This window comes from Oryctolagus cuniculus, chromosome 12 (assembly GCF_964237555.1).
Source record: "Oryctolagus cuniculus chromosome 12, mOryCun1.1, whole genome shotgun sequence".
Classification (NCBI taxonomy): Eukaryota; Metazoa; Chordata; class Mammalia; order Lagomorpha; family Leporidae; genus Oryctolagus; species Oryctolagus cuniculus.
In genome coordinates this window covers 87,431,820-87,459,774 of record NC_091443.1, presented here as the reverse complement: position 1 = coordinate 87,459,774, position 27,955 = coordinate 87,431,820, and the positions used below count along the sequence as shown (strand labels likewise).

Sequence of the window (27,955 nt, the reverse complement as noted above, 5' to 3'; positions counted from 1 at the left end):
GCCCCGTCAAGCCTCCGCGCTCTCATCCTGGGGCCTTGGCCATTGGTTCGGGGGGCACGGCGCAGAACCAATGGGTGCGGCCGCTCGCGCGAGTGTTTGGAGCGCGCGGGAAAGAGACCGATATAAACTAAGGCGGGAGACTGGTTTTCGGGTCCTTGTCCAGTGGAACACCCGCCGCGGGAAGGTCGGTTCGTAGCTTTCGTCTCCTCAGGTCAGACATGGTGCGAACTAAAGCGGATAGTGTGCCAAGCACCTACAGAAAAGGTGAGGCGACAGAGCTTCGCGCCGGAGGGCACGGGGTGCTCCTGGCAGCCTGGCGGCCGGCGGGAGATGGCCGCTGCCCGGTCCACGCGCAGACTCGTGGGGCTGGCCCGGAGGCCGCTGCCCGGGATGGGGACGGGGAAAGGTTATCCTGCTCTACCGAATCGCCGGGTGCGCCTTTCCGAGCCTCTGGCTCGGGGGCTGTTGGGGGAACTGGGCTCTGAGAGTGGGTGGCCGAACCTTCTTGCCCCCACTTTGAGCGCCCTCCTTTGCTTCTCTTTGCAGTGGTGGCTTCCCGGGCCCCCAGGAAGGTGCTGGGTTCTTCCAACTCTGCCACTAATTCTGCATCGCCCTCATCGAGGAAAGGTAAAGACCCCGCGGGGTCCTGGACGGAGAGGAACCCTCCCACAGGGCATCTGGCCTGGTACCACGGTCCAGCCTTGCGAGTGACCTGCCGGGGAAGGGGTTTTCCGTGAGCCCCTTACGCCCACATTTCTTCCTTGCCCTCTGGTATACTGAGGAGGCCTTGGCCTTTTGGTGGGCAGGGGTAGGGGTGGGGGTCTCGAATCTCAGGCCTTGAAGTTAGGGACCTAGATTTGATTTGCAAAAAAAATTTTTTACTTTTTTGGTTTATCGTTTTTTTTTTTTTTTTTAAGATTTATTTGTTTATTTGAAAGACAGAGTTACAGAGAGAAGTAGAGACAGAGATCTTCCATCCACTGGTTCACTCCTCAGATGGCCGCAATGGCCGGAGTTGGGCCGATCCAAAGCCAGGAGCTTCTTCTGGGTCTCCCACATGGGTACAGGGGCCCAAGGACTAGGGCCTTCTTCCACTGTTTTTCCAGGCTATAGCAGAGAGCTGGATTGGAAGAGGAGCATCCGGGACTAGAACCGGCGCTTCAGGCCAGCTGTGCCACAGCGCCGGCCCCTAGCATTTTTTTTTTTTTCTTAATATTGATAGCTGGCTTTGTGTTGTTACTTAAGCGCTGCATCAGTAGATTTAGGTGCTTATCGTGTCGTCTTCTTAGTGTAAATAAAAGTGTGCTTCCTCCCTCCTTCCCTCTTCTTTTTATGGGGGTGGTGCCTGTGTGTGTTGTCTGACTTTGGGGCTCCAGGTACTGCTTTTGGGAGAACAGGATGGAGCCCCAAGGGCAGTAACTTCATGCTGCTCCTGTGTGGAAAGGATGTGAAAATAGCCGGCCATCTGGAGCCTCTTTCTTTCAGTAGAAAGTTAAATAGGCAAGAGGGTTAATTCCGCAAGGTTCAGTTAAAAACATCTGGGAGCACTGTTGAGGACTTCGTGGATCTTTACGTCAACTCCAGTTTCCCCCTATTCTAACCATCTTGGTAGAATGTATTCAGTCTCTTCAGATGAAAGGAAATAGTAGCCACAACTTTTTAAAGTAGATGAATTTATTGAGAACATTTTAGACCCTGTACCACTAGAATCAGTTCCATCAGGGCCACATCCCGTTGTGCGAACCACTGGCTGAATCACTACAGCCAAGTCAATAAGCCCTTAATCAATTACGCATTGAACAAATGCACTCTATAAGGCACTTTACCATCTCTATTTTTAATCCCAGTAACTGTGTGAAATTGGTAATTCCTTATTTTATAGAAGAGGAAATTTGTGTATGTGTGTGTATAAAACTTGGTAAGTGTGACAAAATTAAGTCAGCAGAGCTGGGTTTGAATTCATTGCTGCTATGTATTTTTTTTTTTTTTTGGACAGGCAGAGTGGACAGTGAGAGAGAGAGACAGAGAGAAAGGTCTTCCTTCCGTTGGTTCACCCTCCAATGGACGCCGCGGCCGGCGCACTGCGCTGATCGGATGGCAGGAGCCAGGTGCTTATCCTGGTCTCCCACGGGGTGCAGGGCCAAAGGACTTGGGCCATCCTCCACTGCACTCCCGGGCCACAGCAGAGAGCTGGCCTGGAAGAGGGGCAACCGGGACAGAATCCGGCGCCCCAACCGGGACTAGAACCCGGTGTGCCGGCGCCACAAGGCGGAGGATTAGCCTAGTGAGCCGCAGCGCGGGCCGCTGCTATGTTTTTATAGTAGTGAGTGAAAGCATCCCAAAAAGTCTCTTACTATTTTTTTTTTTTTACTTTTTTTTTTAAAGAAGATTTATTTATTTGTTTGAAAGAGTTACACAGAGAGAAGCAGAGGCAGAGGGAGAGAGAGAGATCTTCAATCTGCTGGTTCACTCCCCATTTGGCTGTAATAGCTGGAGCTGCGCCGATCCAAAGCCAGGAGCCAGGAGCTTCTTCTGTGTCTCCCACAGGGTGCAGGGGCCCAAGCACTTGGGCCATCTTCTACTGCTCTCCCAGGCCATAGCAGAGAACTGGATCAGAAGCGGAGCAGCCGGGACTGGAACTGAACTTGCGTCCAAAAGGGTGCCAGCACGGGAGGTGGCAGCTTTACCCACTATGACACAGCACTGGCCCCACTATTTTTTACTTTTCCCAGTAAACTTTTTTTTTTTTAATTATTGGTTATTGAAGATCCAGAGAGACAAACATAGAGATCTCATTTGCTGGTTCACTTCCCCAGTGCCTGCAAACCAAAGCTAGGTTTCCCACGAGAGTGGCAGGGATCCACCTACTAGAGCCACCACCACTGCCTCCTAGGGTCTTTATTTATAGGAAGCTGAAATCAGGAACTAGAGCTAGGAATCAACCCAGGCACTTCCATATAGGACAGGGGAGTCTAAACCTCCAGGGCAACAGGACTTTCCCTTCCCCCCATTTTTTATAGATCGTTTGTACTTTTTTAAAAAATATTTATTTTATTTATTTGAAAGAGAGAGTTACATAGAGAGGTAGAGACAGAGAGAGGTCTTCCTCCCGCTGGTTCACTCCCCAGATGGCCGCAACGGCTGGAGATGCACCGATCTGAAACCAGGAGCCAGGAGCTTCTGGGTCTCCCATGTGGGTGCAGGGCCCAAGCACTTGGGCCATCCTCCACTGCCTTCCCAGGCCACAGCAGAGAGCTGGCCTGGAAGAGGGGCAACCGGGACAGAATCCAGCGCCCCGACCGGGACTAGAACCCGGTGTGCCGGCGCCGCAAGGCGGAGGATTAGCCTAGTGAGCCACGGCGCCGGCCCGTTTGTACTTTTAAAAAAATTACAAATAGTATAACTTCAGACAGTCCATGTGAAAACAACCTGTAAGTGTAGATAAATGTGATCACAGTAATTTCCTCCTGTTGGTCTTAATTTTTTTTTTTTTTTTTTTTAAGATTTATTTGAGAGAGAGTTACAGACAGAGGGAGACAGAGAGAGAAGTCTTCCATGCACTGGTTCACTCTCCAAATGGCCGCAATGGCCAGAGCTGAGCTGATCTGAAGCCAGGAGCCAGGAGCTTCTTCTAGGTCTCCTATGTGGGTGCAGGAGCCCAAGCACTTGGGCCATCTTCCACTGCTTTCCCAAGCTATTGGCAGAGAGATGGATCAGAAGAGAGGCAGCTGGGACAGGAACGGTACCCATATGGGATGCTGGCACCTCAGTTGGAAGCTTAACCTACTATGCCACAGCACCGGCCGCATGATCATTACTTTATAAGGGAGTAAGAATTTTTCCTTGGGGCCAGCCTTGCGGTGCAGCAGGTTAAACTGACATTGGCGTCCCATATCATAGCCCTGGCTTGAGTTCCCACTGCTTTGCTTCCAATCCAGCTCCCAGAAATGCACCTGGGAAGCAGCAGACGGCCCAAGTACTTGGGTTCATGGTATCCCTGTGTGATACCAGGATGAAGTTCTTGGCTCTTGGCTTTGGCCTGGCCCAGCCTGGGCCACTGTAGCCGTTTAGGGAGTGAACCAGTAAATGAAAGATCTCTCTCTCTCCCTGTATGTTGCTCTTTCAAATAAATAAATAAATCTGCCGGCGCCGCGGCTCACCAGGCTAATCCTCCACCTTGTGGCGCCGGCACACCAAGTTCTAGTCCCGGTCGGGGCACCAGATTCTGTCCCGGTTGCCCCTCTTCCAGGCCAGCTCTCTGCTGTGGCCAGGGAGTGCAGTGGAGGATGGCCCAAGTCCTTGGGCCCTGCACCCCATGGGAGACCAGGAGAAGCACCTGGCTCCTGCCATCGGATCAGCGCGGTGCACCTGCCACAGCGCGCCGGCCGCGGCGGCCATTGGAGGGTGAACCAACGGCAAAAGGAAGGCCTTTCTCTCTCTCTCTCTCTCTTTTTTTTTTTTAACTTTTATTTAATGAATATAAATTTCCAAAGTATGGCTTATGGATTACAATGGCTTGCTTCCCCCCCATACCGTCCCTCCCACCCGCAACCCTCCCCTTTCCCACTCCCTCTCCCCTTCCATTCACATCAAGATTCATTTTCGATTATCTTAATATACAGAAGGTCAGTTTAGTATACATTAAGTAAAGATTTCAACAGTTTGCTCCCACACAGAAACATAAAGTGAAAAATAATAGATGATTCTTTTTAAATGATGATGAAATCAGATCAGACCTATTGTCATATTTAATCCCAGTGAGAGTCAAGTTGGGAATTGATAATTTTTTTTTTTACAGAAGATCAGTTTAGTATACATTAAGTAAAGATTTCAACAGTTTGCACCCCCATAGAAACACAAAGTGAAATATACTGTTTGAGTACTCGTTATAGCATTAAATCTCAATGTACAGCACATTAAGGACAGAGATCCTACATGAGGAGTAAGTGCACAGTGACTCCTGTTGTTGACTTTACAAATTGACACTCCTGTTTATGGCATCAGTAATCTCCCTATGCTCCAGTCATGAGTTTCCAAGGCTATGGAAGCCTTTTGAGTTCTCCGACTCTTATCTTGTTTAGACAAGGTCATAGTCAAAGTGGAGGTTCTCTTCTCCCTTCAGAGAAAGGTACCTCCTTCTTTGAAGACCTGTTCTTTTTTTTTTTTTTTTTTTTTGACAGGCAGAGTGGACAGTGAGAGAGAGAGACAGAGAGAAAGGTCTTCCTTTTGCCGTTGGTTCACCCTCCAATGGCCGCCGCGGCCAGCGTGCTGCGGCCGATGAACCGCGCTGAGCCGATGGCAGGAGCCAGGAGCCAGGTGCTTTTCCTGGTCTCCCATGGGGTGCAGGGCCCAAGCACCTGGGCCATCCTCCACTGCACTCCCTGGCCACAGCAGAGAGCTGGCCTGGAAGAGGGGCAACCGGGACAGAATCCGGCGCCCCAACCGGGACTAGAACCCGGTGTGCCGGCGCTGCTAGGCGGAGGATTAGCCTAGTGAGCCGCGGCGCCGGCCTGAAGACCTGTTCTTTCCACTGGGATCTCACTCACAGAGATCTTTCATTTAGGTTTTTTTTTTTTTTTTTTTTTTTTTTTTTTTTTTTTTTGCCAGAGTGTCTTGGCTTTCCATGCCTGAAATACTCTCATGGGCTTTTCAGCCAGATCCGAATGGCTTTAGGGCTGATTCTGAGGCCAGAGTGCTGTTTAGGACATCTGCCATTCTATGAGTCTGCTGAGTATCTCGCTAAGGAAGGCCTTTCTCTCTTTCTCTCTCTCTCACTGTCCACTCTGCCTGTTAAAAAAAAATAAATCTTTAAAAATTTTTTCTTCAATTTTTCTTTCATATTACTGTTTAAAAATGAACAGGATACTGGCAGTGTGGTGTAGTAGGTAAAAGCTGCTGTCTGCAGTGCAGGAATCCCATATGGGCTCTTTTTTTTTTTTTTTTTTTAATAAAACAGGCTGGCACTGTGGTGCAGTGGGTTAACGCCCTGGCCTGAAGCGCCGGCATCCCATATGGGCGCCGGTTCTAGTCCGGGCCGCTCCACTTCCGATCCAGCTCTCTGCTGTGGCCTGGGAAAGCAGTAGAAGATGGCCCAAGTCGTTGGGCCCCGGTACCCGCGTGGGAGACCTGGAAGAAGCTCTTGGCTCCTGGCTTTAGATCGGCGCAGTTCTGTCTGTTGCTGCCCATTGGGGAGTGAACCATCGGATGGAAGACCTCTATCTCTCTGACTCTCCTCTCTCCAACTCTTTCAAATAAACAAATAAATTAAAAAAAAAAAACACAGGAGTTGGATTTCCCTTATGAATTGAGAAGAAGCCAAGTGCTTTGCAATGTAGAACCTATTTTTTTTTTAAGGTTTTATTTTATTTATTTGGAAGGCAGAGTTACAGAGAGGCAGAGACACAGATCTTCCATCTGCTGGTTCATTCCCCATAATGGCCGCAGCGGCTGGAGCTGGGCTAATCCGAAGGGGCTGGGACCTTCTGGGTCTCTCATATGGGTGCAGGGGCCCAAGTACTTAGACCATCTTCTACTGCTTTTCAGGCCACAGCAGAGAGCTGGATCAGAAGTGGAGCAGCTGGGTCTTGAATGGGCACCACATGGGATGATGGCACTGTAGGCTGTGGCTTTAGTCACTATACCACAGTGCTGGCCCCTGAGTGGAACCTTTTACACTGCCTCTTATATGTGCTTTAAACGACCTTTTTTTTTTTTTTTTTTGCCAGGCAGAGTGGACAGTGAGAGAGAGACAGAGACAGAGAGAAAGGTCTTCCTTTGCCATTGGTTCACTCTCCAATGGCTGCTGCAGCTGGCGCGCTGCGGCTGTTGCATTGCACTGATCTGAAGCCAGGAGCCAGGTGCTTCTCCTGGTCTCCCATGTGGGTGCAGGGCCCAAGGACCTGGGCCATCCTCCACTGCACTCCTGGGCCACAGCAGAGAGCTGGCCTGGAAGAGGGGCAACCAGGACAGAATCCGGCGCCCCGACTGGGACTAGAACCCGGGGAGTCAGTGCCACAGGCGGAGGATTAGCCTAGTGAGCCGTAGCGCTGGCCATTGACCTTCTTAAGTAAAATTTAGATAATTTATACTACATGATGCTACCTTATGAAAAAGTATATCAAATTTTAGCATGATGTACATAAAAAGACCTGACTAGCTCTGCGAACAAAATATGAAGCATAGTTCCTAGGTGTAAAAGTTATATTGGGGCTGATATTGTGTGGTGAGTTCAGCCACCGTTGCCAGTTGCAATGCTGGCATTCCATGTCAGGGCACCAGTTATAGTTCTAGCTGCTCTGCTTCCTATCCAGCTCCCTGCTAACGTGCTGGGAAAGGCAGAGTAGGAAGATGGCTCACGTACTTAGGCCCTTACCGACCATTTGGGAGACCCAGATGAAGTTCCTGGCTTTGGTCTTTGGCCTGGCGCAGACCCAGCTGTTATGACCATTTGGGGAGTAAAGGAGCATACAGAAGATCTCTCTGTCTCTCTCTCTCTGTCACTCTGCCTTTCAGCTCAGTCTTTTTTTTTTTTTTAAGTGTGTTACTGCTTTTTCTAAGATAACCATCAAACTGAATTTATTAACTGAATATAGCTTTATTGTGTCACATTTTGTAATTTTTTAGATTTAGCTAATATCACTTATATCTTTGAAAATCTGATGCTAAAGAAGGAATTTGTAAAAGAATTGTATTTATTTCTAATTTTATATTTAACAGCTGAAAATAAGTATGCAGGAGGGAATCCAGTTTGTGTGCGCCCAACTCCCAAATGGCAAAAAGGAATTGGAGAATTCTTCAGGCTGTCCCCTAAAGATTCTGAAAAAGAGAATCGGATTCCTGAAGAGGCTGGAACCAGTGGCATAGGAAAGGCAAAGAGAAAGTAAGTTTTTATATTCTGGGTTATAAAAGCAATATTTATCTTTTGACAATAAAGGACAAATGTGATACTGAGTAACTTTAGTGTCTCATCAATCAAGCCAGTAAGAAAATATTTTTTTTTTTCAAATTGATTTAAGAAAGGGAGAGAGATATCTTCCATCTGCTGGTTCACTCCCCAAATGGCCACAACATCTGGGACTGGGTCAGGCCGCAGTCAGGAATTTCCTCCGGGTCTCCCGCGTGGGTGCAGGGACCCAAGAAGTTGAGCTATCTTCCACTGCTTTCTCAGGCCATAGCAGAGAGCTGGATTGGAAGAGGAGCAGCAGAACTCAAACCAGTACCCATATGGGATGCTAGCACTACAGGCTGAGGCTTTAACCCACTGTGTCACAGCGCCGGCCCCTCCCCCCATTTTTATTTATTTTATTTGAAAGAAAGAGTGACAGATTGAGGGAGACAAAGAGATCCCCTATCCACTGGTTCACTCCCCAAATGGCTGCAATAGCTGGGGCTGGTCCAGGCTGAAGCCAGGATTCTGGAACTCTGTCCATGTCTCCCACGTGGGTGGCAGGGGCCTACTGTTTGCCCAGGAATATTAGCAGGAATATTAGTACTTGAATCCGAAGTGGAGCAGCCAGGACAGAAATAGGTGCTCTGATAACAGCATGCCAAAATTGCAAGCATTAGCCTAACGTGCTGTGCCACAGTGCCGGCCCCATTTATTTTCATTCTTTGTGGTACCAACTTTTATTTTTTATTTTTTAAAGATTTATTTATTTACTTGAAAGTCAGAGTTATACAAAGAGAGGAGAGGCAGAGAGAGAGAGGAAGGTCTTCCATCTGCTGGTTCACTCCCCAATTGGCTGCAATGGCCGGGGCTGCGCTGATCCAAAGCCAGGAGCCAGGAGCTTCTTCTGGGTCTCCCATGTGGGTGCAGGGGCCCAAGCATTTGGGCCATTTTCCACTGCCTTCCCAGACCATAGCAGAGAGCTGGATTGGAAGTGGAGCAGCCGGGTGTTGAAATGGCATCCATATGGGATGCCGGTGCTTCAGGCCAGGGTGTTAACCCGCTGTGCCTCAGCGCTGGCCCTAATTTTTAAATATTTATTTATTTGAGAGGCAGAGTTACAGACAGCAAGGGAGAGACCGAGAAAAGTCTTCTATCTGCTGGTTCACTCCCCAAATGATTGCAAAGGTCGGAGTTGGCCAATCGGAAGCCAGGAGCCAGGAGTTTCTTTGGGGTCTCCCACGTGGGTGCAGGGCCCCAAAACTTGGGCCATCCTCCACAGCTATCCCAGACATTAGCAGAGAGCTGCATCAGAAGAGGAGCAGCCAAGATATGAACCAGTGCTCATATGGGATGCTGGCCCTTTCAGGTAGAGGCTTAACCACACAGCACTGGCTCTAAGCATTACTTTTAAGAATCAGGAAAAAATTATGGTGCTTGGAAAAAAAAATGTTCGAAACCTACATTTTCATAGATTTGTAAGTAATGGAGCCCAGACTCTCTATACAACTTTTCAATGTTTTATTTCAAAAACAAATTATTTGGTTATTGGAGGGGATGCCACAGCCATTGTTGCCCCTTAAATATAAGGCCTGGCTTGCTACCTCTCCTCCACCATCAAGAAGCCTGCCATCCTGCAGGATATCAAGCTGGACACACAGCACACTGACCCACATGGGTAAGGGCTGGTGGCCAGGATCAGTCTGGGGCTGCTTTCCGCACTGCCACTAATTATGGATTCATTCATTTGTTCCTCTAAGCAGCACAGAGAGTGCTACCTATGAAACCACCACAACAAGCCCCCTAACAGCAGCCTAAAGTCTACAGCCAGCCTCCATATGTTTTTTTTTTTTTTCCAAAGATTTATTTTATTTTATTTGAAAGGCAGAGTTACAGAGAGGCAGAGGCAGAGAGACAGGGAGAGAGAGGTCTTCCATCACTAGTTCACTCCCCAGATGGCTGCAGCGGCTGGAGCTGCTCTGATCCGAAGCCAGGAGCCACGAGCTTCTTCTGGTCTCCCACGCAGGTTCAGGGGCCCAAGGACTTGGGCCATCTTCCACTGCCTTCCCAGACTATAGCAGAGAGCTGGATCAGAAGAGGAGCAGCTGGGACTCAAACTGGCACCCATATGGGATGTTGGCACTGCAGGTGGCGGCTTTACCCACTCTGCCACAGAGTTGGCCTCTCCATATGGTCTTGTTTGTCCTACATCTGTATGGCTAATAATCTCTGGCCAGGGCCAGCGTTGTTGTGTAGTGGGTAAAGCCACCACCTGCAATGCTTGCATGCCATATAGGCGTTGATTCATTTACTGGCTACTCCACTTCTGATCCAGATCCTTGCTAATGCCTGGGAAAGCAGTGGAGGATAGCCCAAGTGTGTGGGCCCCTGCCACCTATGTGGAAACCTGGAAGAAGTTCCTGGCTCCTGGCTCCAGTATGGCCCAGCCATGGCTGTTGAGGCCATCTAGGGAGTGAACCAACAGATGGAAGATTCTCTTTCTTTCTTTCCCTCTCTTTCTGTAACTCTGACTTTCAAATAAATAAATGTTTAAAAACAAACAAAAAGAATTACACGCCAAAAAACAACTATAGTTCTTCAACACACGGTCCAAGCCCAATCCAAATGGCACCTAGAAGTCTAGTGCAGCAAGGAAGAAAACTCAGGTCTTGGCCGGCGCCACGGCTCACTAGGCTAATCCTCCGCCTTGTGGCGCCGGCACATCGGGTTCTAGTCCCGGTCGGGGCACCGGATTCTGTCCCAGTTGCCCCTCTTCCAGGCCAGCTCTCTGCTGTGGCCCGGGAGTGCAGTGGGGGATGGCCCAAGTTCTTGGGCCCTGCACCCCATGGGAGACCAGGATAAGTACCTGGTTCCTGGCTTTGGATCAGTGCGGTGCGCCGGCCGCAGCACGCTGGCCGCGGCGGCCATTGGAGGGTGAACCAATGGCAAAGGAAGACCTTTCTCTCTGTCCACTTTGCCTGTCAAAAAAAAAAAAAAAATTAATAAAAAGAAAACTCAGGTCTTATCAAATTTACTAATTCTCCTTATTTTATTAACAAGTCTTGACAGTCTCAAACTGAATTAGTTTAAAGAGAGCATCTGAAGGATGCCTTTTTTTTTTTTTTTAAGATTTATTTGTTTATTTGAAAGGCAGAGTTACAAAGAGGCTAAAGCAGAGAGAGAGATCTTCCATCTGCTGGTTCACTTCCCAAATGGCCATGACGGCTGGTGCTGAGCCAATCTGAGGCCAGGAGCTTTTTCCAGGTAACCCACATGGGTGCAGGGATCCATATCTTCCACTGCTTTCCCAGGCGCATTAGCAGAGAGCTGGTTCAGAAATGGAACAGTTGGGACTTGAACCGGCACCTGTATGGGATGCCAGCACTGCAGGCGGCAGCTTTACCTGCTACCCCACAATGTTGGCCTCTGAATGCCAATATTAAATATCCTGGAGTTTCACATATAAAACGTGAGAAAGACAACATCAAAAATTAGTTAATTATTTTATTAAATGTTGCTTTAAATTAAACTCTAACTTGAAAATGGTAATTTCACCTTGATCTAGAGAAAAAGGATTACCTGTGGAATGGATATTCAATTTTCATTTTGGGTCATTAAATCTAGAAAGTTGTAGAATGATTAGGTAATATAAAATGCTATCATGACTTTATTCTCATGTACATTAGAAGGAACCACTCAGTGTTTCTATAATTCCTTTGTGTATTGTATCAGCAGTCCCAATTTAATACTGATATACTCTGGTATTTCATTGTTAAGCTTTTATTGTTCTCTTGGAAACTTAACTCTTTGCTCTGGTGCTTTGGATTTGACATTGCTTTTGATTTTATATGTAGTAATTAACATGTGCTGGGGCAATGATTGATTGGAATCTAGTTCAAGTCCAAGCATGAGTAATTCCTACATATATGCATAAAAGTGAAATAAGGCATTTCTCAACACATTTCCATCCAATAAGAGAAGTCATTTACTACCATACTTAGCTTGACTCATTAGATTACACATGCACTTATTTCAACTAATCTTAAAACACTACTTTCTGTTTCTGCATATGTTGGATAATTTTTAAAATTCAGTTAATCTGTTTTGAAGGTGTATTTGGTAAATCTTGAAATTAAGAAGTAAATGAGAAGTAGACAAAAATAACATAAATCAAGTATTTGGAAGGTATTTAAAACTCACCTGCATTAAATTCATAACTCAACTCTTCGTTTAAAAGCAAACAAACAAAAAAGTTGTCAATCAGAATAGCTACATTTGAAACACTGTTTCTCTCAGTATTTTTTTTTTTTTTTTTTTTGACAGGCAGAGTGGACAGTGAGAGAGAGAGAGACAGAGAGAAAGGTCTTCCATTGCCGTTGGTTCACCCTCCAATGGCCGCCGCGGCCGGCGCAGTGCGGCCGGCGCACCGCGCTGATCCGATGGCAGGAGCCAGGAGCCAGGTGCTTTTCCTGGTCTCCCATGGGGTGCAGAGCCCAAGCACCTGGGGCATCCTCCACTGCACTCCCGGGCCACAGCAGAGAGCTGGCCTGGAAGAGGGGCAACCGGGACAGAATCCGGCGCCCTGACCGGGACTAGAACCCGGTGTGCCAGCGCCGCTAGGCGGAGGAGTAGCCTAGTGAGCCGCGGCGCCGGCCCTCTCTCAGTATTTTTAAGATAGGTAGAACTTAGTCCTAAGCCCAAATGGTCTTGATTTTGGAAAGTAAAACTTTTACAACTGCCTTTATATATGGAAACCTTATTTTAAAGAAGCTTTTATTTATTTTGGTCTACTTGAGAAAGGCAGAGCAACAGGGGGTAGGAGGATCTGGGGCAGGTGTGTGGCACAGCAGTTTAAGCTGCCACTTGTGAGGCCTGATTCCATATTAGAATTCTAGTTTTATTTTTTTGAAGATTTATTTATTTATTTGAAAGTCAGAGTTACACAGAGAGAGGAGAGGCAGAGAGAGAGAGAGAGAGGTCTTCCATCCGATGGTTCACTCCCCAGATGGCTGCAACGGCCGGAGCTGAGCCAATCCGAAGCCAGGAGCCAGGAGCTTCTTCCAGGTCTCCCATGCAGGTGCAGGAGCCCAAGAACTTGGGCCATCATCTACTGCTTTCCCAGGCCATAGCAGAGAACCAGATCAGAAGTGGAGCAGCCGGGTCTCGAACTGGCACTCATATGGGATGCCAGCACTTCAGGCCATGACGTTAACCCACTGTGCCACAGTGACGGCTCCAGAGTCCTGGTTTAAGTCCTAGCTACATGACTTTGTTTTTTTTTTTTTTTTAATATTTATTTATTCGTATGAAAGGTAGAGTTATAGAGAGGCAGAGAGAGAGAGAGAGAAAAAGAGAGAGAAAGTCTTCCATCTGCTGATTCATTCCCCAGATGGCTGCAATGGATGGAGCTGAGCGAATCCAAAGCCAGGGAGCCAGGAGCTTCTTCTAGGTTCTCCCATGCGGTTGCAGGGGCGCAAGGACTCGGGCCATCTTATACTGCTTTCCCAGTTCATGGCAGAGAGCTGGTTCGGAAGTAGAGTGGCCAGGACTAGAACCGGCACCCATATGGGGTGCTGGCTCTGCAGACAGCATCACAGGCCCCTTAGCCACATGACTTTGGATCCAGTTTCCTGCAAGTGTATAGCCTGGGAAGCAGCAGTGATTACTCAAGTGCTTGTTTCTGCCACTCATTTGAGAGACAAAGATGAAGTTTCCGGCTCTTAACTTCAGCCTGGCCCAGTCCTGGTTGTTGTAGACATTTGGGGAATGAGTTAGTGAATGGGAGATGTGTCTCTGTTTCTCTGCCTTCCAAAATAAATACATAAATACAAATTTAAACCGACCTACAAAAGCATATAAAATCTTAAAAATTATTCGATATTTTTCATAAGAGGTCACTTAGTAAATGGTTAGAGTTTCTGCTATGTTTGAAATTTTTAATAGTAAATCTTAGCCTGTTTTGTTATCTCTATTATGATTTTTGGTTCAATAACAGTCAACAACCAAAGGGATACATTTTTAGATAGAGGTCTTTATCTTATAAAATGCTTGCTTTTATGATTCTTTCTTACAATTTCTGCTCATTGTCTGATATCATTCTTCCTTGTTCTTCCTCACTGCGGTATGAATAAGCTAATAGTCAAGATCTGCATGGGTGGGTGTTGTAGTGTAGTTGGTTAAGCCACTGCTTGGGATGTCCACATCCCATGATCAGCGTGTGGGCTCAACTCATTGCTGCTCTGCCTCTAATCATGCTTTCCATTACTGCACATCCTGGGAGGCAGCGGGTGATGGCCTAGTAATGCGGCTTATGCCACCGACCTAGGAGACCTTGATGGAGTTCCAGGCTCCTGGCTCCAACCTGGCTCAGCCCTGTCTGTTACAGGCATTAGGGGAGTCACCAGGAAGGTAGATCTTTCTTTGTCTCTCTCTCTTTTCACTCTCTGCCTTTAAAATAGATGAAAATAAATGAACAGTTTTAAAAAGATTTGCTCTAGAATGTATTTCAATCTTCCTGAAATATTTATGACTTACATTACGGAAATAAGATAATTGGCAATATAGTGAAATGTGTTTATAAACTGATTATCACAAGAATGGAATAAAACTTTCATTATAGGTTTTTCATAATATTGAAAGAGGTTATAAGAGAATACTTCAAAAAATCTGTGGGACAGAACAATGGGGCAACTACAGTTCACAATACTATATTATATATCATATGAAGAGTTGGAAAAGAGTAGCTGGTGGGCTCCAAATATAAACAAAATATAAGGAAACAAGAATGCTAATTACATGATTTGATCAATTTGCACTGTATGCATGTGTTGAAATACTGCACTATGCCTACAAAAATGTACAGGTATTACAAAAATTCATGGAAAATGGAATTCAAATATTGATTACAAACAATTAAAAATATATATGAATTTTAAGATTTGAAAGGAAAAATGAAACAGAGACACACAGAGAGAGAACTTCCATTTGCTAGTTCACTCCTCAGATGGTTGCAACAACCAGGGATGGGCTAGGCTGAAGCCAGGAGCCACAGACTCTGTGCAGGTCTCCCACATGGATAATGGGAACTCAAGTACTTGATACATTCTGTGCTGCTAACTTGGTACAGGGAGCTGGATGAGAAGTAGAGTAGTGGAGACTTGAACTGGCATTCCACTATGGGATGTCTACATCCCAAGAAGCAGCTTCACCACCACAGTGCCCCATCCCATTGGGGGAGTCTTCAAAATGTTCATGGAAAATGAGTATTATGAAAAAATTATACATAGATTTCAAAATATTTTTACCTCAAAATAAACTTGCTTTATACTCCATTTTTCCATGATTTTTTTTTTTGAGAGGCAGAGAGAATGATAGCTTCCGTTTGCTAGTTCATTCCTCAAATGCCCATAATCACTATGACAGACCCAGAAGCTGGATACTCAATCCATGTCTCCCTCATGGGTAGCAGGGACCCAACTACTTGAGACATCACCTGCTTCCTCCCAGGGTCTGCATTGGCAGAAAGCTGAAATGGGAAGTGGAGATGGGAAGTGAACCAAGGCATCTGATACAGGATGTGGTGTCCTAACCAGCATTTTAACTGCTAGGCCAAATGCCCTCCCCTCACAAACTTTTTGAAATATCCTTGTATGTATAGGCTTATAAAGAACTTCAATCCATGATATAATAAAATCTGTAACATTAAATTACATGATAGAGTTTTTTTTTTTTTTTTTGACAGGCAGAGTGGACAGTGAGAGAGAGACAGACAGAAAGGTCTTCCTTTACCGTTGGTTCACCCTCCAATGGCTGCCATGGCCGGCACACTGCTGCCGGCGCACCGCACTGATCCGATGGCAGGAGCCAGGTGCTTCTCCTGGTCTCCCATGGGGTGCAGGGCCCAAGGACTTGGGCCATCCTCCACTGCACTCCCGGGCCACAGCAGAGAGCTGGCCTGGAAGAGGGGCAACCGGGACAGAATCCAGCGCCCCGACCGGGACTAGAACCCAGTGTGCCGGCGCCGCAAGGCAGAGGATTAGCCTATTGAGCCGCGGCGCCGGCCTCATGATAGAGTTTTAATTTATTTTAAGGTCTATTTATTAGATTTGCCTTTTTTTAAGAGAGTGCAGTTATCCCTGTTTTGAAATAGTAAATGTTGGCCGGTGCTGCGGCTCAATAAGCTAATCCTCCGCCTAGCGGCGCCGGCACACCGGGTTCTAGTCCCGGTCGGGGCACCGGATTCTGTCCCAGTTGCCCCTCTTCCAGGCCAGCTCTCTGCTGTGGCCTGGGAGTGCAGTGGAGGATGGCCCAAGTACTTGGAGCCTGCACCCCATGGGAGACCAGGATAAGTACCTGGCTCCTGCCATCGGATCAGTGCGGTGCGCCATTGGAGGGTGAACCAACGACAAAGGAAGACCTTTCTCTCTGTCTCTCTCACTGTCCACTCTGTCAAAAAAAAAAAAAAAAAAAAGTAAATGTGTTTATCAGAAAGACTTATAAACATAAACTCCTTAATTTATATTCTGGAACATGATTACTACACCTATGGCCTTGTTTTCCTCCCTTTTGAATAAACTTCCATCAGTAGCATAGGGGAGAATCAGAATCAAGAGACTATCTCCTTAAATATTGATCAGATTTATGATGCCTAAAGTAAATCAAGTCCTTGTGAAAATGGAAGTTTAAATCCATAAGCTGTACTTTGGAAATTTATATTCATTAAATAAAAGTTAAAAAAAAAAAAAGAAAATGGAAGTTTAGGGGTCAGCGCTGTGGCATAGTGAGTAAAGCTGCCGCCTGCAGTGCCGGCATCCCATATGGGTGCCAGTTCAAGTCCTGGCTACTCCTCTTCCAATCTAGCTCTCTGCTATGGCCTGGGAAAGCAGTAGAAGAGGACATGAATTCTTGGGCCCCTGCATCTGCACGGGGGACCCAGAAGCTCCCTGACTCCTGGCTCCTGGCTCCTGGCTTCAGATTGGCACAGCTTCAGCTATTGCAGCCAACTGGGGAGTGAACCAGTAGATGGAAGACCTCTCTCTCTCTCTCTCTGCTGCTCCTTCTCTCTCTGTGTAACTCTGCCTTTAAGTAAATAAATAAATAAATATATTTTTTTTAATTTTTATTTTTTTATTTTTTATTTATTTTTTTTTTTTTTTATTTTTGACAGGCAGAGTGGACAGTGAGAGAGAGAGACAGAGAGAGAAAGGTCTTCCTTTGCCGTTGGTTCACCCTCCAATGGCCGCCGCTGCAGCCGGCGCACCGCGCTGATCCGATGGCAGGAGCCAGGATCCAGGTGCTTTTCCTGGTTTCCCATGGGGTGCAGGGCCCAAGCACCTGGGCCATCCTCCACTGCACTCCCTGGCCATAGCAGAGAGCTGGCCTGGAAGAGGGGCAACCGGGACAGAATCCGGTGCCCCGACCGGGACTAGAACCCGGTGTGCCGGCGCCGCAAGGTGGAGGATTAGCCTATTGAGCCACGGCGCCGGCCAATAAATAAATATTTTTAAAAAAGGAAGTTCAGGTCACTATAGTGTTAATTTGTTAAATTGATTTAATTTTCAGAAAAATACAAGGAAGATCTCTGTAATAGCACATGAGTCAATGATAATTTTAAACCAAATCTGAACACCTTTGTTTTAGCTTCCATCTTTCTTACTTAGGTCTATGACCATTCAGTCTACTGATCTAATTTGAAAACTAAATATTTTAGATTTCACAAATCTGTCAGCTTTATGATTAAGTTCTTAATTGACCTTTTCCCTATAAAAACTGTAACAAATACAAAATAGCTTTGGGATAACGTAAATTGTTTTTCAAAGGCTACAACTACCAGGACAGGCGTTGCTGGTTAAATTGCTGCTCGGGACAATCAGCATCACGTATCAGAGTGCCTGGGATAGAATCTTCTCTTTGCCTTTAGGTCCAGCTTTCTGCTAATATGCCTAGGAGGCAGATGATGGCTCAAGTACTTGAGTCTGTCTCCCACATGGGAGACCCTGATGGAGTTCCCAGCTCCTGGCTCCGGCCTGGCCCAGCCCTGGTTGTTGCAGGCATTTGGGGAGTGAACCAGGAGATGGATGATCTCCCTCCCACCCTCCTTCCCTCCATTGCTTTGCCTTTCTAATAAATAAAAATGAATAAGCATTAAAAAGAGTTATAACTACAATAACAAAAATAATTTTGGAGTTTTTCTAACTAGGTAATACATTCATAAGGTTCAGAAGGGTTACCATCAAATATGACAACTTGCTGTATGTTTTCTCTGTTCAAATGGATTAATTATTTGCAAGGTTCTTGTTGGAGGATTAAATGCTATTTATCAATCAACTTAACATGCTGAAAGAAGATGCTATAGAAATAGATGTTTCCTCTTTAAGAAAAAATGGCAACATATTATCAAGGAGAAACACTGATGCAGCAAATCAACAGGCAAAATAGTTAGAAAGTTGTGTTGCTCTAGTACTTGAAATTTGTAGGCATTTACTAATTAATGGTGTTTAATTTTCTCTCATTTCTATTCACTTGACCAGACTCATTGCACTGTTAATGTTCCTGAATTATGTATAAATTTGTAATTATTTTTTTAAGATGTATTATATTTATTTGAAAGACAGAGTTAGAGAGAGAGGTAGAGACAGAGAGAGGTCTTCCATCCACTGGTTCATTCCCCAGATGGCCACAACGGCCAGAGCTGCACAGATCTGAAGAATGGAACCAGGAGCTTCCCCTTGGTCTCCTATGTGGGTGCAGGGGCCCAAGGACTTGGGCCATCTTCCACTGCCTTCCCAGGCCATAGCAGAGAGCTGGATCAGAAGAGGAGCAGCCGGGACTACAACCGGCGCTCACGTGGGATACGGGCACTTCAGGCCAGGGCTTTAACCTGTTGCGCCACAGCACCAGCCCCTGTAATTATTCCTTCTTGTTTTTCAAAGATTTATTTATTTACTTGAAAGTCAGCATTACAGAGAGAGAAGGAAAGACAGAGAGAGAGGTCTCTCATCCACTGGTTCACTCCCCAGATGGTTGCAATAGCCAGGGCTGGGCCAGGCTGAAGCCAGGAACCAGGAGCTTCTTCTAGGTCTCCCACATGGATAGCAGGGACCCAAGAGTTGGGCCATTTTCTACTGCTTTTCCCAGGCCATTAGCAGTGAGCTGGATGGGAAGTGGGGCGGTCAGGACATGAACTGTTGCTCATATGGGATGCTGGTGTTGCAGGCAGTGGCTGTACCCGCTATGCCACAATGCTGGCCCCATTATTTAAACAATTGTTTTTTTAAACAATTGAGGCTTGAGTGACTATTGAAGTTCTTTATTCTTTCCACAGACCACGTCCTTTGCAACCCGATGACACAGATGATGAAAACGAATAGAACTTCCTTATTCATCTTTGAATAATGTCTCCGGTTTACTCTGGTATTCTAGGGTGTAAATTTGCATAGATGTGTTTGTTCCAATTATCTTTGTTGAATAGGAATTTAATTTAAAAAATGAGGCTAAAATTTAGTTGTTCAAAAGCAAATAGTTCTGAAATTGGAGAATCTGTAAGGTTATCTTAGCTTAATATTCAATAGAATGCAGTATTTTGTTCCTCCTGTTATTAAGCTTATTGTTTTTAAAAAAATCAAATCATTGCACGATGTTCAAATTACTAATCTGCTATATTTGAGATTTGCTTAGATCTTTGTACTGATGCCATTTTTATTGCCATTTGATTATTGGGATGGTGCCATATCTTATTCCTTTTATTTGCTTAAAAAGCGGAGTTAGATTTTTGCACATTTAAAAAATTCAGTATTAATTAAACTTGATCTCTACCTTTTTTCAGAAAGGATGCCAAAGATGCAATGTTGAAAAATTTGGATGGATATCTTCTCCCTAGAAAAAATTAAGGACAGTTTGTTTTTGACAGTTTAAACGGTTGGTCATCAAAGCTCTTATTGCAATATCAAGATAAAATACTAGACTAGAATCAGGAGGAAGATTCCACAGACTACACTAATAGAGAGGAGTTCTTGTAGTACATACATTTTACTCAGTATCATAAAATGATATACTTTAGGCCTATACTTTTAAAGTTGGAAATTAATAAAACATGAAAAGCAAATCATTCCATACCCAGAATTTTGTATCTCTAAAGTCCTTTAGAAATACTGTTTTTCAAGATAACCAGTCATATAATTGAAGAGGTGGGTATAATATTACTTGGTAACTGATATTCTTGCTTTCTTATCACATATTCTGCTTCCTGACAGTCTGTTGTCAAAACTAATTGTGTTTTAACAGGCATGTTTTTTCTGAAATTTGTTTAATAAATAATGCTTACTTCCAGAATACTATTCATTTGTGTGCTTCCTAAGATTATGTCCTACCAGATGTTTCTTTTTCTTTTTAAGATTTATTTTATTTATTTGAAAGACAGAGTTACAGAGAGAGGTAGAGAGAGAGAGAGAGAGAGAGAGAGAGGTCTTTCATCCGCTGGTTCACTCCCCGGATGGCCGCGATGGCCACAGCTGTGCCAATCTGAAGCCAGGAGCCAGGAGTTTCTTCCGGGTCTCCCACGTGGGTGCAGGGGCCCAAGGACTTGGGCCATCTTCTACTGCTTTCCCAGGCCATAGCAGAGAGATGGATTGGAAGAGGAGCAGCTGGGACTAGAACCAGTGCCCATATGGGATGCCAGTGCTTCAGGCCAGGGCTTTAATCCACTGCCGGTCCCCAGATGTTTCTATTTTATTCCTTTCATATACACATCAGTACATTGACCTGATTTTATTAACTTCCAAACTGTCCTGATCATTGTACATGACATTTTTTGCTTTGACTTTTAGAGACAGATACTAAAAAGAATGTTAATGAATTGGAGAGAATTCTTTATCCCAAATACTGCTTTGATAGTTAGCTTTAAGAAGCTTGAATCAAGTTAGTTAAAGTCAAGTTTGAGTGTGTCTGCAACTTGATTTGCTGTTTTTCACTGATGAAGAAAGTTTATGGTAGGGTGCCCAGTGAGGTCTCATTTTGATCAGTGCCCATTTGATGGGTCTCATTTTTTGATAGGTAATTATTTCTAAAAATTTGAATGTTAAAGAACCTAAAGTTTTTTCAAGTATACTTTATATATCTCACTTTTATTAGGCAGAGGTCCTGTGTAATCTATTTCATTTTTTTCTTTTTGTATAAAGATTTATGTATTTGAAAGACAGAGTTACAGAGAGAAGAGAGAGAGAGAGAGATCTTCCATGTGTTGTTTAACTCCCCAAATGGCCTCAACAGCTGGGGATGGGCAATGCTGAAGCCAGGAACCAGGATCTTCTTCCCAGTCCTATGTGGGTGCAGGGTCCCCATCTTCTGCTGCTTTTCCAGGTGTATTGGCAGGAAGCTGAATCAGAAGTAGAGCGGCAGGACACAAACCAGCGCTCATATGAGATGCCATTGCTGCAGGTTGTGGTTTAACCCACTGTGCCACGGTGCCGGATCCACTGTGCTTTATAAAGATTTTTTTTAATGTAGCATGACAACTTAGCTTTTCTAAACATACAAGAAACAGACTTCTTATTTTCATTTAAAATGAATTAAAAAGTAAAATTTATTCACTGAAAAAGAAACTAAGTTTTAGGCTTTATACCCTTCCTCCAAAAGCTGATTAGGTTTTCCTCCTTGATTGGATCATTCAAAGTATTAATGCTGGTGTTATTTTTGACCAATTAGTGACTAAAAATGCTCCGGGGGGTCCGGCGCCGTGGCTCACTTGGCTAATCCTCTGCCTGCAGCGCTGGCATCCCATATGGGCGCCGGGTTCTAATCCCGGCTGCTCTTCTTCCAGTCCAGCTCTCTGCTGTGGCCCGGGAGTGCAGGGGAGGATGGCCCAAGTGCTTGGGCCCCTGCACCAGCGTGGGAGACCAGGAGGATTCACCTGGCTCCTGGCTTCCAATCGGCATAGCTCTGGCCGTGGCGGCCATTTGGGGGTGAACCAACAGAAGACCTTTCTGTCTGTCTGTCTCTCTCACTGCCTAACGCTGTCAAATTTAAAAAAAATGCTCGGGAATTTTTGAATCCTAGAGCACTGTGAGGATCATATGTACATTGTGTTTTCATTGTTTCATAAAATAAGAATAGATACTTTAAATTGTAAAGTGTGTTTAAAAGGTTATTTAAATGACAGATGTTGGGATGGGTGTTTGGGCTAGTGGTTAAGACATCAGTGTTCCATAGTGGAGTACTTGCATTTGATACCTGGCTCCAGCTGCCTGTAACGTGAACCCTGAGAGGCAGCGGTTATGGATCAAGCAGTTGGATCACTACCACAGCCATGTGAGAAACATGGATTGCTTTTGTGGCTCCGGTTTTGGCCTGGTTCCAGCCATTGGGGGCATCTAAGGAAGTGAACATGTGGATGGGCGCTCTTTTTGCTTCTCAAATGAATTAAAAAATTAAAAACAAATACAACCAATGTTTGTAAATTGTTTTTTTTTTTTAAGATTTATTTATTTATTTGAAAGAGTTACACAGAGAGAGGAGAGGCAGAGAGAGAGAGAGATCTTCCATTCGTTGATTCACTCCCTAGATGGCCACAAAAAATCGGAACTGTGCTGATCCGGAGCCAGGAGCATCTTCCAGGTCTCCCACAGCAGTGCAAGGGTCCAAGGACTTGGGCCATCTTCTACTGTTTTCCCAGGCCATAGTAGAGAGCTGGATTGGAAGTGGAGCAGCCAGGACATGAACTGGCACCCATATGGGATGCTGGCACTGCAGGCAGTGGCTTTACCCACTATGCCACAGTGCCAGCCTCTAATTCTTTTCAAAACAAAGTATCAGAGCCCCAGAGGAGTACTGTCTGCTCCACTTCCCATCCAGCTTCCTGTTAATGTGCCTAGTATGGTAGAGAAGGATGGTCCGAGTACGTGGGTCCTTGCCGCCTACATGGGAAACTTGCATGGAGATCTTGTCTCCTGTCTTTGGCCTGACCCAGACCTTGTGGTCATTTGGGAGTGAGCCAGTGGATGGCAGATCTCTCTCTCTCTCTCTCTCTTTACTGCTCTGCCTCTCAAAAAAATTTTTTTTAAATCTGAAAATAAAACCTAAACTAACTTTAGTTACACACACACACACACACATGCACACACACACACACTTTTAAAAAAACCTACTGCATTTCCTTCAGGCTTATTCACTTTTGGAAAAATTAAAGGTTCAGCTGGGTCTACCCAATATTGTTTTTTTTTTTTTTTCTTTTAAACACATTTATTGTGTCTTTTTAATTAATTCATTCATTTGAAGGCAGAATTACAGAGAGATGGAGAGATAGATATTCCATCTCCGGTTCACTCTCCAGATGGCTGCAACAGCCAGGGCTGGGCCAGGCCAAAGCCAGGAGCCAAGAGCTTCGTCTGGGTTGCCTCCATGGGTGGCAGGGGCCCTAGCACTTGGGCCATCTTCTAGTGCTTTTCCCCAGGCCATTAGAAGGGAGCTGAATTAGAAGTGGAGCAGCCAGATCATGAACCAGTGCTCAACTGGGATGCCGGTGTTGCAGTCAGTGGCTTTCCCTGCTATGCCATAATGCCAGCTCCTAAACATATTTTTTTTTTCATTTTTTTTTTAACTTTTATTTAATGCATATAATTTTCCAAAGTACGACTTATGGATTACAATGGCTTCCCCCCCATACCGTCCCTCCCACCCACAACCCTCCCCTTTCCCACTCCCTCTCCCCTTCCATTCACATCATGATTCATTTTCGATTATCTTAATATACAGAAGATCAGCTTAGTATACATTAAGTATGGATTTCAACAGTTTGCTCCCACACAGAAACATAAAGTGAAAAATAATAGATGATTTTTTTAAATGATGATGAAATCAGAGCAGACCTATTGTCATGTTTAATCCCAGTGAGAGTCAAGTTGGGAATTGATAATTTCTTTTTTTTTTTTCTTTTTTTATTTTTTTTTTTTTTTACAGAGGATCAGTTTAGTATGCATTAAGTAAGGATTTCAACAGTTTGCACCCCCATAGAAACACAAAGTGAAATATATTGTTTGAGTACTCGTTATAGCATTAAATCTCAATGTACAGCACATTAAGGATAGAGATCCTACATGAGGAGTAAGTGCACAGTGACTCCTGTTGTTGACTTTACCAATTGACACTCCTGTCTATGGCATCAGTAATCTCCCTATGCTCCAGTCATGAGTTTCCAAGGCTATGGAAGCCCTCCCAATATTGTTTTTTTAATTTTTTTAAAGATTTATTTTATTTATTTGAAAGACAGAGTTACAGAAAGAGGTAGAGACAGAGAGGTCTTCCATCTGCTGCTTCACTCCCCAGATGGCCGCAACAGCCAGAGCTGCAGTGATATGAAGCCAAGAGCCAGGAACTTCTTCCGGGTCTCCCACCTGGGTGCAGGGGCCCAAGGACTCATGGCATCTTCTACTGGTTTCCCAGGCCACAGCAGAGAGCTGGATCAGAAGAGGGGCAGCCGGGACTAGAACCGGCGTCCATATGGGATGCCGGCACTGCAGACCAGGGCTTTAACCTGCTGCATCACAGCGCCAGCCCCCCAACACTGTTAAAATGATTCCTTCTACCTTTGAGAACAGCAGACATATAGAGGTGGCAGAGAGAGATCTTTATTAAATTAAAACTGGGAGGCATGTAAGAAGTCATCTAGTTTTAACTAAGACAGTTACTGCTGTTTATTTTTTAATTTTTTAAAAAGATTTATTTGAAAGGCAGAGTTAGAGGCAGAGAGAGATAGCGAGGTCTTCCATCCTCTGGTTCACTCCCCAAATGGCCACAAAGGCCAGAGCTGAGCCAATCCAAAGCCATGAGCCAGGAGCTTCTGAGTTTCCCATGTGGGTGCAGGGGCCCAAGGACTTGGGCCATCTTCTACTGTTTTCCCAGGCAATAGCTGAGAGTGGGAATGGAAGTGGAGCAGACAGGACTTGAACCAGCACCCATATGGGATGCCGGCACTCCAGGCAGCCCGTTACAGTTGTTTATTAGATGGACAGTTTTGTTTGTTGGCAACTCTAATTGTGAAAGATGCTGAGTTACAAATTTGAATTTTCTAAACCCCTTCTATTCTTGATTCTTTGAAATAACAGATTATTCCTGCCACACGAGAATCATCAGTTATTTAAAGATAATTGTCATATCTAGTCTTCTCTCCTAAGGCTTAATATTTTGTTTATGTCACATGTGCTACTGAGTTTCTCTGAATCCCTCCCCCCACTTTTTTTTTTTTTTTTTTTTTTTTTTTTTTTTTTTTTTTTTTTTTTTTGGCAGGCAGAGTGGACAGTGAGAGAGACAGAGAGAAAGGTCTTCCTTGGCCGTTGGTTCACCCTCCAATGGCTGGCACGGCCGGAGCACCGTGCTGATCCGAAGGCAGGAGCCAGGTGCTTCTCCTGGTCTCCCATGGGGTGCAGGGCCCAAGGACTTGGGCCATCCTCCACTGCACTCCCTGGCCACAGCAGAGAGCTGGCCTGGAAGAGGGGCAACCGGGACAGAATCCGGCGCCCCGACCGGGACTAGAACCCGGTGTGCCGGCGCCGCAAGGCGGAGGATTAGCCTATTGAGCCGCAGCGCCGGCCTCCCCACACTTTTTTAAAAAAGATTTTTATTTATTTATTTGGAAAGGCAGAGTTAGAGAGGAAGAGACAGATCTTCCATCTGCTGGTTCACACCTCAGATGGTCACAATGACCAGGGCTGAGCCAGGTTGAAGCCAGGAGCTTTTTCTGGGTCTCCCACCTGGGTGCAGGGGCCCAACTGGCCATCTTCCATTGCTTTCCCAGGCGCATTAGCAGGGAGCTGGATCTGTAGTGGAGCAGCTGGGACTTGAACATAATCATATGGGATGCTGGTGCTGCAGGTGGTGGCTTTCCCTGCTATGCCACAGTATTGGCCCCTCTGAATCCCTTCTATAAGGGGTGTCTTTTGAATGTAAGGTGCACTTAAATCATAATTAGACTAAATTGCTTCTTACCACATGTGTTAATTGTTGGAGTACTTTTGGTATCTCATATTTAGAGATGCCCATGGAACTCTGTATTTCAGTATTAATGATGCCAGGGATATTAAGTTTAATATTGAGTAACAGTGTTGGGTTTCCTCAAAATAAATGTTAGACTAATTATTTTTCTAAAGATTTATTTGTTTATTTGAAAAGCAGAATGAGAGATCTTCATCTGTTGGTTCATTCCCCAAAAGGCTGCAACCAACTGCAGCTGAAGCCCAGAGCCAGCGGCTCCAGCGGCTTCTCCCCCATGGGTGACAAGGCCCCAAGTACTTGGGCTATCTTCTGCGGCCTTCCCAGGTGCATTACCAAGAAGCAAGATGGGAAGCAGAGCAGCCAGGACCGGAAATAGCACTCTGATTCAGAATGCTGGCATTGCAAGCTCTGGCTTAATCCACTGCACCACAATGCAGGCCTCTGTTTGTTTCTTTTTTATATACTATTTATTTGAGAGGTAGAGAGAGAGAGGGAGGGAGAGTCTTCCATCGCTAATTCACTCCCCCAATGGCCACAACGGCCAGAGTTGCGCCAATCCGGAGCCAGGAGCCAGGAGCTTTTTCCTGTTCTCCCACACAGGTGCAGGCGCCCAGGGCCTCGGGCCATCTCCACTTTCCGGCGCTCGTGGGATGCTGGCACTGCAGACAGCGCCACAGTGCCGGCCCCTGCTTACCGTTTTAAGGATTAAAATCACTCTAGCTGATTTCCCTCGGATTTTTTTTTCCTCTTCCACTTAGCTAGGCTATTTCCAGACCATACACAAATGCGCACAATCCTTGCCAAAGAACAGGTGAAGACAAAAGTTTTCTCACCATTTCGGCTTCAGGGGCTGTGAGAGGAGATCCAAGTTCACGACAAGCTTTCACAAGCTGAAGATGTGAAAAGTCTAGTTGAAACACAATTGGGAATCCACCAGAGGGAGATGCACGCTAAAACGCCAGAAAATAACTCCCGCGGAGGGAATGGAAAGAGGAGCCTCAGGCGGGGCCACAGGGCTGGAGGGAGCAGGTGGAACAGTGCCGCTGAGGGAAAAGCAGGGTGGGTCTTGTGCCTTGGCCACGAAGCGCACACGCGGTCTAAGACCAAGAGCAGAGGGTAAGAGGGTGTCGCCAGAAGACAAGACCACCCGCCCAACCTACCTCCGGCTAGTCCCGAAGAAATCCGGGTGGCAGTCCCTGAAAGCACTTCCGCTTAGCAACCCCACGCGGTTGCTAAGGAGTGGCAGCACGGGGGTGACCCGGAAGTGGTGGTGTCGATTTCTGCACGCCTGCTCCAGGTTTGCCCTATCAGGAGCGCGGGTCCGCTCTGCGGGCTCCAGGTCGGGGGCGGGGCCAGCGCTAAGTACTTCCGGTTCGGCTCCAGTCGCTCCTCAGCTCCTCGCCTTCCCCCTCCCCTCCGCCTCCTGTCCTCCCTCCCGCTCCGGGGAAAGAGAAGCCGCCGCTGCGGGTGGGTAGAGAGGGACTAGGCGCCTCCGGGAGGAGACCGCGCCCGCCCCACTTGAGCCCTGGAGCGCTGCCGGACCAGGTACTTGCTCCGGCTTCGACGGGATCCGGGAAGCTGGAGTCTGAGGGTGTTTGTGTGTGTTTGAGGGGACCGGTGGGGGGTCCTTCTCCGGTCCGGGCGGGGGAAGCTGGGATCTCGGGTGGGGCGCAGGCCGGCGTGTGTGTCTGTGAAAGATTGCGGGGGTAGGATGGGAGAGCTGGGGGACCCCGCGGGCCGAGAGTTTCGGGTGGCCGGGTAGAAGCATGCCGAGGAGGCGCCCGACTTCGGCCAGTGCGGACCGGGAGTTTGCCACCTGGAGGGCTCGCTCTGAAAGGAGGAGCATCCTCCAGGGCCAGCAGCAGGCGTGCACCTCGGCAGCGTGGTTGGGGCAGTTCCATCTTGCCATTCCTCTGGTTTGCTGCTCATCGTGCTGGGACGGACCCGGGCTTCGCGGGCTGCGGGGGTTCTGAGTCGCTGGGCACCGCGGGGAGCCGCCCTTGGCAGAGCGAGGGCAGAAGAGTGGGTAATGAGACCTCCCTCCGCCCAACTTCCGTGCGCTTCCCCCACTTCTTCCTTTGCTGCTCC

The 27,955-nt window shown here is 46.3% G+C and overlaps 3 protein-coding genes across 21 annotated transcripts in view; 2 read left to right on the top strand and 1 right to left on the bottom strand.

Annotated features, from left to right (window-relative positions):
* Positions 1-27,232, bottom strand: part of TRIP4 (thyroid hormone receptor interactor 4) — a 101,351-nt gene extending 74,119 nt beyond the window's left edge. Inside the window, exons 1-3 of one of the 2 annotated variants that reach the window (XM_008268896.4) lie at positions 27,028-27,113; positions 26,701-26,757; positions 19,700-19,759 (exon numbers count right to left, since the gene is read on the bottom strand). The gene's annotated coding sequence lies outside the window, so the exon portion shown is untranslated. Of the gene's footprint in view, positions 1-19,699; positions 19,760-26,700; positions 26,758-27,027 lie in introns of both variants that reach the window. The other variant, XM_017347962.3, reaches the window with a different exon arrangement.
* Positions 62-20,220, top strand: PCLAF (PCNA clamp associated factor). 2 transcript variants are annotated; one of them, XM_051821880.2, is made up of 4 exons: positions 62-264; positions 547-627; positions 7,717-7,879; positions 19,209-20,220. In XM_051821880.2, the coding sequence occupies exons 1-4, from the start codon at positions 219-221 to the stop codon at positions 19,252-19,254; spliced, it is 336 nt and encodes a 111-aa protein (XP_051677840.2). In that variant the 5' UTR covers positions 62-218; the 3' UTR covers positions 19,255-20,220. The 2 variants fall into 2 exon arrangements, with proteins under 2 accessions (XP_051677840.2, XP_008267116.2); XM_008268894.4 differs by lacking the exon at positions 7,717-7,879 and having other exon boundaries at positions 88-264; positions 19,209-19,383.
* Positions 27,212-27,955, top strand: part of CSNK1G1 (casein kinase 1 gamma 1) — a 208,369-nt gene continuing 207,625 nt past the window's right edge. For 11 of the 17 annotated variants that reach the window (XM_051821876.2, XM_002718121.5, XM_051821873.2 and 8 more), the window contains exon 1: positions 27,212-27,412. The gene's annotated coding sequence lies outside the window, so the exon portion shown is untranslated. The remainder of the gene's footprint in view (positions 27,413-27,955) is intronic. The other 6 variants (XM_070054371.1, XM_051821867.2, XM_070054374.1 and 3 more) reach the window with 4 other exon arrangements.